This window comes from Microtus ochrogaster, chromosome 7 (genome assembly GCF_000317375.1).
Source record: "Microtus ochrogaster isolate Prairie Vole_2 chromosome 7, MicOch1.0, whole genome shotgun sequence".
In the NCBI taxonomy this organism is placed as follows: Eukaryota; Metazoa; Chordata; class Mammalia; order Rodentia; family Cricetidae; genus Microtus; species Microtus ochrogaster.
This window is the reverse complement of record NC_022014.1, coordinates 63,240,474-63,250,770: the sequence shown is the minus strand read 5'-3', so window position 1 is coordinate 63,250,770 and position 10,297 is coordinate 63,240,474. Positions and strand designations below refer to the sequence as shown.

General features: G+C 43.0%; 1 protein-coding gene across 1 annotated transcript in view; it reads left to right on the top strand.

Annotated features, from left to right (window-relative positions):
• Positions 1 to 10,297, top strand: part of Gdpd1 (glycerophosphodiester phosphodiesterase domain containing 1) — a 50,795-nt gene that overhangs the window by 18,841 nt on the left and 21,657 nt on the right. Inside the window, exons 3-4 of the mRNA XM_005350634.3 lie at positions 1,740 to 1,875; positions 4,535 to 4,580. Of these exons, the coding sequence (XP_005350691.1) occupies positions 1,740 to 1,875; positions 4,535 to 4,580 (182 nt within the window). The remainder of the gene's footprint in view (positions 1 to 1,739; positions 1,876 to 4,534; positions 4,581 to 10,297) is intronic.

Here is a 10,297-nt window from a genome sequence, read left to right as displayed (position 1 = left end):
TATAAGGTTGAGTTCTGCGAAGGATTCCAACAAAGCTACAGTGAAAGGAGCATGAGCTCCATAATCCACAACTGCTTCCTTTAACTGCTTAATATCCTTAAAAGCCAGGGGGTTATGCTGCCTGGCCCTCTGTCCCTGCTGATTAATATTTTTTACAACAGGATAAATCTGTTTCTCAATCCGCTTCTCTCTACTTAGATAATTTAACTTTTTTCGGATATCTATGATTTCCGCTTCTAAGTCCATAGGGGCAGAAGCAGTAGTGCAAGGATTCAGCGGAGGAGGTTTCATGGAGACATCTCCGTATGCTTCCTTTATTTCCTCTATTTCTAACTTCTTTTTTATCAGTGCGATCTCCTTTTCTAAAATTTCTTCCTCTTTTTCTATATCCTTTCTAATACTACCTGTTCCCAAAGCTTTCTGTTCTTCAAAACTCTTAATAGAATTTACAGACTCTACCTCCTGAATCTCCTCAAGGGTTTTGTTCAAACACTCCAATTGTTCTTTAACTCTAACATCATCACTGAGAAGAGCATCTCTGACCAAGCGCCATAATGAAAATATTGCCATGGGGACTTCTTGTGGCCCTTGCTCTCTTAGACCATTTTGAAGATCAGCCTTTACCTTATCCCAATCAGTAATGTTAAAACCTCCTGCATGTAGGAACCAGGGACTATACTTTAAAACTGTCTTAATGGTCTCTTGTGCCGTCTCAACTTTAACACCGGTGCCTCTATTTTCCAAAAGACCTAACAACTGGCCTGTTAGCCGGCCCTCCAACATAGGAACAGAATAACTCGCACCCATAACCAATTCACCCTCGCCGCACAATTTCTTACCTTGCTGGCCAGTCTTCCCGAGGGTGACCTCTCAGGGATTCCTACTTCCCGATCTCGCAGATGGGTCTAGTTGCTGATGAAGATCTCGCTGGGGCCTCCAATTGTAACACCCGATTTCGGTGTTACACCCTTGGTACAGTCCACGCACCACTGCACCAAACACGAGTCTAGCAAGGCCTGGAGATTGAACAGAACACACAGAGAGACCAGGGTCATTCGACAGGAGATCAAGGGAATGCCGTTTATTCAGCCTTGGGGAAGCCCTTATCTACCTTACTGCAGCACAAGGACCCCCACCCAGGCAGGTGGGGAAATTACCATATCTCAAATAGAATGAATGCCCTGCGGCTAATCACCAGGAGGGGCAGGAGGAATATAGGAACTTAACCAGGTGGGGCAAGGGGAAAACAGGAACCAACAGAATGCTAGTCATCTGACTAGAAACTGAATGCCTTCCAGGAATAAGGGTTAAATGCTTAGTCATGCTGACCAGAAATTGTCCTCGAGAAGCACTCCAGGAATAAGGGAGGCCAGGGCCCTACATTATAGGTATGGAAATACACCATAAGAGGAAAGTCTACTTGCATGTTAGTTTTACTAACGTGTCAGAAATTGCCTCCCAAATCTCTTAGTTTCTGGTCAGGTATTTTCCCCACTGTATTGAAATGCCAGAATTAACCATAGCTGCTTTGGAAGAAGCAACATGATTCACGTACCATAAGCCACAACATTTTAATAATTTATTATACGATTATAGCATCACTTTGATGAGTCATGATAAATGTGGTTGAGCTATTGTTGTGCGGTAACCTGGATTTTAAAGTCAGAATGTTTGCCTCTGATACATGCAAAGTAAATGTTCATCAGTTTTCACAGTGCAGTTTTCTCTTATGTCTTCAGTGCAGTTACCATTGGAACTGATATGTTGGAACTGGACTGCCATATCACAAAAGATGAACAAGTTGTAGTGTCGCATGATGCAAATCTGAAGAGGTCAACTGGGATCAATGTAAATGTCTCTGACCTCAAATACTGTGTAAGTAAAAATAAACGAATGGCATTATATGTAGGGCTAAAATATTTAAGGCAGGAAAGAGCCAGATGTCACTACAATAAATAACTTTTGTGAATGATGATGATTAGGCTGGTTTTATGGCTCACAGCTGTAATCCCAGCACTTGGGAAGCTTGCTTGTCCAAAGTTTGAGGCCAGCCTGGGCTCCTGTCTCGAAACAAACAAACAGGAACTGAAGAGATGGCTTCACTGTTGAGAGCACTGGTTGCTCTTCTAGACGACCCTGTTTCTGTTCACAGCACCTACATGGTACCTCACAACTGTACCATGGTACCTCACAACTCCAGTTCCAGGGGATCCAACACACTTTTTGGGCCTCTGTAGGTATCAGTGGTGCACAGGCATACATGCAGGCAAAATACTTATAAAATAGAAAGAAGCAAACAAAACCCAAACCACCCAAACAACAAAAATCCCTAAAGAATGACAGTGATTAAAATAAGTGAAAAAGGAAAAAGATGTTAAAGTATCTTGGCATGCAGCAAGGAATTTGTGTGGCTCCAATGCAGCTGTTCCTGCTTCATCTCTCCTTTAGACAGAGTCTCCTGTAGCCGAGGCTGGCCATGGACTCCCTGTGGAGCCGTGGATAGTCTCCAATTTCTGATAATCCTGCTTTCACTTCCCAGATGCCCGAGGATTGTCGGTATACACCACTGCTGTAGTTAAGATTTCTATTACTGCTAGGAGAGGCCATGATTACAGCAACTCTTATGAGGAATACATTTAATCGTGGTGGCTCGCTTACAGTTTCAGAGGTTCGGTCCATTATCATCATGACAGGGGTATGGCATGCAGACAGACATGGTGTCGGAGGAGTAGCTGAGAGTCCTACCTCTCGCAGGCCACAGGAAGTCGACTGAGACACTGGGCGGTGTCCTGAGCATAGGAAACCTCCAAGTCTGCCCCCACAGTGGCACACTTCCTCCAACAAGGAAATACCCACTCCAAGAAAACCACACCTCCTGATAGCACCACTCCCTCTGAGATTATGGGGGCTAATGACATCCAAACTACCGCAACGCCATGCCAGATTACGTGGATGTTGAAGTTAGATCCCAGGGCCTCAGAGACACACTAGGCAAGCACTCTGCTGGCTATATCACCAGCCCCAAAATTACTTACACAAATATTACATAAATGTGAAATTACATTGCAAATCAAGTTGTGTATTTGAGTCACATTTAACATAGGAGTTAGTTTTAGCCTTCCAGTGTAGGAAAGCATCATTTAAAAATCTGTTAAAGGGCCAGCGAGATAGCTGAGCAGAGAAAGGTGATTGCCAGGAAAGGCAGACACCCTGAGTTTGATCTCCAGAGCCCAGATCAAGAAGCCAGGTGAGAGGAAAGAAAAAATGAAGTGCTGTGTGTCTGTGATCCCAGCACTCCGACCACAAGATGGGAGGTAGAGAAGGGAAAAATCATATGGGAGCTTAGGGGCCAGCTAGCCCCGAGCATTCAGAGCAACAGAAACCCCAAAGGAGACCCTACTTCCAAATAAGTGGAAAAAGAAACCCAATTTTCAGAAGTTCACTTCTGACCTCCGTGTGCGCTGTGGCACACATGGTGCCCACGCTTAGAGTCTCTTAAAAATCCGATTATGAAAGAAATTTAATGAAAGGGGAAACCATCTGGGCCAACAAGATGGCCCAGTGGATAAAGACATTCTGAGGCCAAGCCTGACAGTCGTGAGTTCTATCCCTGGAAGCTCTCCTGGAAGGAGAGAGCTGACTCCTGCGTTGTGCCCTCTACACTGTGTGAATGCACCGCAGTACGCTCAGGCTCACACACACGTGCTAGATAAAAGTAACGAAACACTTTAAATCATATAATCTATCTATGGTCACAAACAGTAAACACTAAGACTAGTGTCTGCTTCGGTCCCCTGGAAAAACCTGACATTGATATGCTATAGTCTGTTGGTATACTCTGTTGGTTTTCTACAGTTTTATATTCACTATTAATTATGTGTGTTGTGCTTCAAATTCTGTAATGTGTGTGAGGGCAAATGCCTATAATTACAGCACTCAAAAGTTGTGCCTCCACCTGACCTGGTGGTGCACACCTTTAATCGCAGCACACAGGAGGCAGAGGCAGGCAGACCTCTGAGTTTGAGGCCAACCTGGACTACAGAGCAAGTTCTAGGACAGCTAGGGCTACACAGAGAAACCCTGTCTCAAATCATCATCATCAACAACAACAACAATAATAATAACACAAATTTAGGGCCCACAGAGATGTCTCTGCAGTAAGAGGGTCTTGAGTTCAGTTCCTAGCCCCCACATCGGCCAATTAGTTCTTAGGTATCCAACACCTCTTGCCTTCAAGGTCATCTACACACACACACACCTACACATAATTAAAAATAATAAAAACAAATCTTTTAAAAATGTGAGGAGGCAAAACCTTAAAAAAACATACTATAAATTTAAGTATTCCAGATTTCTCGTAGGTGGTGTCTAAGTAATTCTATCGTGACTTGGCCTCTGGAAAGCTGAAGGGTGCTGTGTTTAAATGTATGCTGCGTCTTAATCTTTTTGAAAGATACTAAATCTTTGTCATGTGAAACACCAAAGTGCTTTTTGTTTTTGAGAAATAACTATTTTTTCATCATATCTTTTTAAGGAGCTCCCACCCTACCTTTGCAAACTGGATGTCCCCTTTCAGAGAGGTAACCTTTCTTTTTTATGGTTTAAATGCTGACATTAAAGTATATTCATTTCTATTGAGAATCATAGTAGTTTCTTGCTAATAGTATTGCCCTCTAACCTGACCTCTGACCGGCAAGTCTAAAACTTTGATGACTGTCTGATTCTAAGAGTATTTGGCCTAAAGATTGAACTATATCACTTAGCTTAAAGTCACTTGACAGCTAATTGAAGCCTGAATACCATAATAATTATATGAATTTAGATTCTTGAAGATACCTTATACTTTTCAGCGTGTGAATGTAGCACAGGGTGTGTGTGCTGTGATAGTCTCAGTCTGTATCTTAAATTTGCTGTGTGTCCCAGACTGGCCTCCAACTCACAGTTGTCCTGCCTCAGCCTGCAGAGGAGTGGGGGTTGGAGAATCGAGCCACCGTGCTTGATGACTTTGTACTACTACTTATGTACATCTAAAGCTCAAGTCTGATGGCATTGCCGGCACTTACAGTAGCTGGCCATTAGAAATAGAATGGAGAATAAATAAATAAGTAAATGAATAGAAAGGGCCTCTTAAGCCAGACGGTGGTGGCAATTCCAGCACTCAGGAGGCAGAGGCAGCCAGATCTCAGTGAGTTTGAGGCCAGCCTGGTCTATAAGAGCTAGTTCCAGGACAGGCTCTGAAGCTACAGAGAAACCCTGTCTCAAGAAAGAAAGAAAGAAAGAAAGAAAGAAAGAAAGAAAGAAAGAAAGAAAGGAAGGAAGGAAGGAAGGAAGGAAGGAAGGAAAGAAGGATGGAAGAGAAAAGCCTCTTGTAGATCCTTTCTGATTTTGATACATTTGTTTAAAATTTTTAAAGTAGCATTTATTTATTTTATTTATTATTTTTGGTTTTTCAAGGCAGGGTTTCTCTGTGCTTCGGAGCCTGTTCTGGAACTCTATAGACCAGGCTGGCCTCGAACTCACTGAGATCCACCTGCCTCTGCCTCCCAAGTGCTGAGATTAAAGACCTGTGCTACCACTACCCGGCAACCCTGTTATTTTGTCGTCGTCATTGTTGTTGTGAGAGACTTTTAAATTTTATTAGTTAATTAATTAACTCTAGCCAGGCGATGGTGGCGCACGCCTTTAATCCCAGCACTCGGATCTCTGTGAGTTCGAGACCAGCCTGGTCTACAGAGCTAGTGCCAGGACAGGCTCCAAAGCCACAGAGAAACCCTGTCTCGAAAAATCAAAAAAAAAAATTGGAAAAAAATTAATTAACTCTGTGTGTGTGCGTGCGCGTGCGCAAGTGCATGTGTACATTCAGAGATCAGAAGACAACTTGTGAGAGTTGGTTCTCTCCTTTATCATCGTGTAGGTATTGAACCCAGGTTGTCGGGCCTGGTGAAGGCACCTCTAAAATCCAAGCCATCTCACAGACCCCAGTGGATTTATTCATATCTGTTTTTAAAATAACTGTGTCTACCACATGAGATAGATTTTAAATTAGCCAGTATAGGGCTGTAGATATAGTTCAGTGGTAGAGTACTTGTTGAGCTAGAGTTGAAGGCCCAGTGTGGTCGGTCGTACCCGTAATCCCTGCACTGGAGGTTGAGGCAGGAGGATCACCACAAGTACAAGGTCAGATTGGAGTATGAAGTGAGTCCTTTTCTCCAAAACAGCAAAGGTTGGCTCTGGAGGGAGGGCTCGGCAGTTAAGAGCTCTTGAAGCTCTTGCAGAGAACCTGGGTCAGTTCCCAGCACCCATGTGGTTGCCTACAACTCCAGTTCCAGAGGAAATGATGCCCTTTTCTGACCTCCAAAGACTTCTGCATGAATGCAGTACACACACACACACACACACACACACACACACACACACACACACACACAGGTACTCACACATATGCATAATTTTAAATTTTAAAATATTCTTTAAACACCAAAAGCAGGGTAGGCTTCGGGGAGAGGAAGAAACATAAATAAAAGGGGGACCCCTAAAAGTTACTGGATATTTGCAAGACAGGGCAGCTAGGGCCACCTTGTCTCAAAACATAAAAACAAAGAGCAGGAGACTAGCTTAGTGGTAAAGAGTGATTGGTGTTCCTCCAGGGGGAGTTGAGTTTGGTTCCCAGCACCCACATTGGTTTGCTCACAACTGCCTGCCTCTAGCTTCAGGGGATTTCACGCCTCCTCTGGCCTCCTCCAGCCTTCTCCAGCCTTCTCCAGCACCCACAGGAAATACACATGTGCTTACAGACACACAGGTAAATTAAAACAATAAAAATTAATAATCGAGTAAGAATGAAAACCATCCATTTGTAAGGCAGGATTCGATCTAACGCGTGTCTGATTTGTCTTCACCTAAGTATCTTTAATCTATATTGATTTGAGGAAATGCTCTTTCGAGACAGGGTTTCTCTGTGTATCCCTGGCTGTCCTGGAACTCACTCTGTAGACCAGGCTAGCCTCGAATTCAGAGATCTGCCTATCTCTCCCTCTTGAGTGCTGGGATTAAAGGCATGTACCAATCGCTGCCTGGCTAAGTATTTTAAATTTAAGTATCCCCATTCAGCCTGTAGGTACTGCTTTAATAACACAGAACTAGGTTGTTAGTAACAGAAATCAGTTTAAATTAGCTTTAGGAGAGAAATAAACGATAGGGGATGAAGAGATGGCCAGCGGTGAAAGTACATATTGCTCCTCCAGAGGACTGGGATTTAGTTCCCAGTACCCATGTGTGACACTTTATAACTACAGTCTCAGGGGACCCAACACCCACACACAAATGCATAAATAGAGATTTAAAAAATAAAAAGCAGATTTATTAGATAGATATTGGTGATTTTGACATTAAATGTAATACCCAGAGATATGAAAAGACCTCTTGTATCAGCCCTTTTATCTATTTCTCTTTGTGTGTTTTCACTTACATCTCTAACAAAGGTATTGATGTGTAATTCAGACTAGCTGTCAGACATGTTGGCTATGAAGTCATAACAATCCTCCTGCCTCAGCTTCCCAAGTGCTGGGATTGCAAACATGTGGTACTGTCTTAGAGTTTCTGTTTCTGTGAAGAGACACCATGACCACAGCAACTCCTTCCCCGCCCCCGAGACAGGGTTTCTGTGTGTAGCCCTGGCTGCCCTAGAACTCATTCTGTAGATCAGGCTGGCCTCCAACTCACAGAAATCCACCTGCCTCTACTTCCCAAGTGCTGGGATCACAGGCACTTGCCACCACCCACCAAGCTGAACTTGAATTCTTCATACTCTCTCAAGTGCTGGGACCACAGGCATTCACCACTGTGACCAGTTTACGTGGTGCTGGGGGGAGAGGTCTAACCCACCACCTCATGCTGGACAAACACTGCCAACTGCTCTGCATTCTTAGCCTAAGTTTTCTACATTAAAGAATGATTTTTAGATTTATTTTTTATGTGTATAAGTGTTTTCCCTTCATGTGTGCATGCGCATTACATGCCTGGTGCTTTTAGAGTTCAGAAGAGGGCATCAGGAGTCCCGGAACTGGAGTTACGGGTGGTTGTGAGCCACCATGTGGGTGCTGGGAACCAACTTAGGTCCTCCGCATGAGCAGCAAATTCTTTTTACCATCTCTCTAGCCCAAGTTTTTCCTTTTTAAACATAGGGATTTTTACATGATTTATATAGTCTGTGATAAATTTAAACTCATTTGTATAAGTGCTAGATATCCATCCCAAGATTTGTTTGTTTGTTTGGTTGGTTTTGTTTTGTTCTGGGTTTTTTGTTTGTTTATTTGTTCTTCCAAGTATTTCTCTACATAACCTTGGTTGTCCTTGACCGCAGATCACCTGCCTCTGCCTCCCAGGGCTGTGATTTAGGCGTGCACTCAGCTCCTCTCCATATTTTTTAAAATAGTAAATGCAGAACGAGTTTACTGATGAACTTAACTTTATGACTAAAAAGCCTAGGGGCTATAAACCTTTGTTCATGACTGGTTCCAGTTAATCATGCAATAATCAGTTTCTTTCTATTTGATCTCTTGGATCTAAGTTTTATCTATTAGCTTTAGCTTTGTTCCCAAAGATTTTAATGTTTATTTTATTTATTTATTGTAGGGCTAGGACTAGGTGGTCATATCTGTGTGTGTGGCGAGTGTGGGACTCAGTCCTTTGCCTCCATCATGTGTGTCTTGGGAAATCAGGCTTGGCGGTGAGCACCTGTATACACTCAGCCATCTCTCTCTCTCTCTCTCTCTTTTTTTTTTTTCCCCCGAGACAGGGCTTCTCTTTGGAGGCTGTCCTGGAACTCACTCTATAGACCAGGCTGTCCTCAAACTCATAGAAATTCACTTGCTTTTGCCTCCCTAGTGCTGGGATTAAAGGCGTGCGCCACCACTCACCCAGTCTACTCAACCATCTTACTGACCATCAGGGACACCGTTTGTACTTTTTTTTTTCTGAGACACGGTCTCTCTACCTAGTACTGGCTGTCCACGCTGGTCTAAGCTCATAGACATCCACCTGCCTCTGCCTCCCAAAGTTGTTCATCAGCATGCCTGGCCTTATACATAATTTTTATTACTCTTTTCTTTGAATTAAACTACATCGATGGTAGTGATTTGACAGATAATGGGCTGGAAAGATGGTTCCGTGGTTAAACATACTTGCTGCTTTGCAGAAGACCTGGATTTGGTTCCCGGTATCCACATGGTGTCTAACAAACCATCCAGAACTCCAGTTCCAGTACATCACACAGCCTCTTCTGGCCTCGGGCACACATTTGGTGTACATACATACATGCAGGCAAACTACTCATACACATAAAAGAAAATGAACACATCTTTTTAAAATTTTATTTGTATGTTATGTTCATTGATGTTTTGCTTGTGTGAGGGTGTCAGATCCCCTGGAGCTGGAGTTACAGATAGGTGTGAGGTTCCATTTGGGTGCTGGGGATTGAACCTGGGTCCTCTGGAAAGACTAGTCAATCCTTTTAACCGCTGAGTGGTCTTTCCAGTCCCTAAATACATTTTTAAAAATATTCATTTGAGCCGAGCAGTGGTGGCACATGCCTTTCCCAGCACCTGGGAGGCAGAGGCAGATGGAGCTCTGTGAGTTCGAGGCCACCTGGTCTATAAGAGCTAGTTCCAGTACAGGCTCCAAAGCTACAGAGAAACCCTGTCTAAACCAAAAAAAAAAAATCATTTGTATTATTTTTAAGTGTGTGTGTCATGTGAACATATGCATGTGAGGACATAAAGCTGAAGTTATAGGTAACGCAAGTCACCCATTGTGGGTTTCAGGAACGGAATTCTAGTCCTTTGGAAGAATAGTATGTGCCCTTAACTGCTAGCCATCTGTCCATCTTTCTTTAAAACTTTATTTTTAGGTCAGGCAGTGGTGGCACTTTAATCCCAGCACTCGGGAGGCAGAGGCAGGTGGGTCTCTGAGTTCAAGGCCAGCCTGATCTAGTTCCAGGACAGGCTCCAAAGCTACAGAGAAACCCTGTCTCAAAAAACAAAAACAAAAAATGTATTTTTAATTAATTTAACAAGTTAAGTTATTGGATTCGTTTTGCCTAAGAATTATTCTCAAAGTCTCTGAAAACTTCTATGATAATCTCATAGCAAAACAGTCTCAATAATGAACGGTTAAATTAAAATAATTATCTGGATGTGGGGGCATACATCTTTAATCCCAGCACTGTGGAGGCAGAAACAGGCAGATCTCTTTTTTTTTCTTTTTTTTTTTTTGTTTTGTTTTGTTTTGTTTTGTTTTT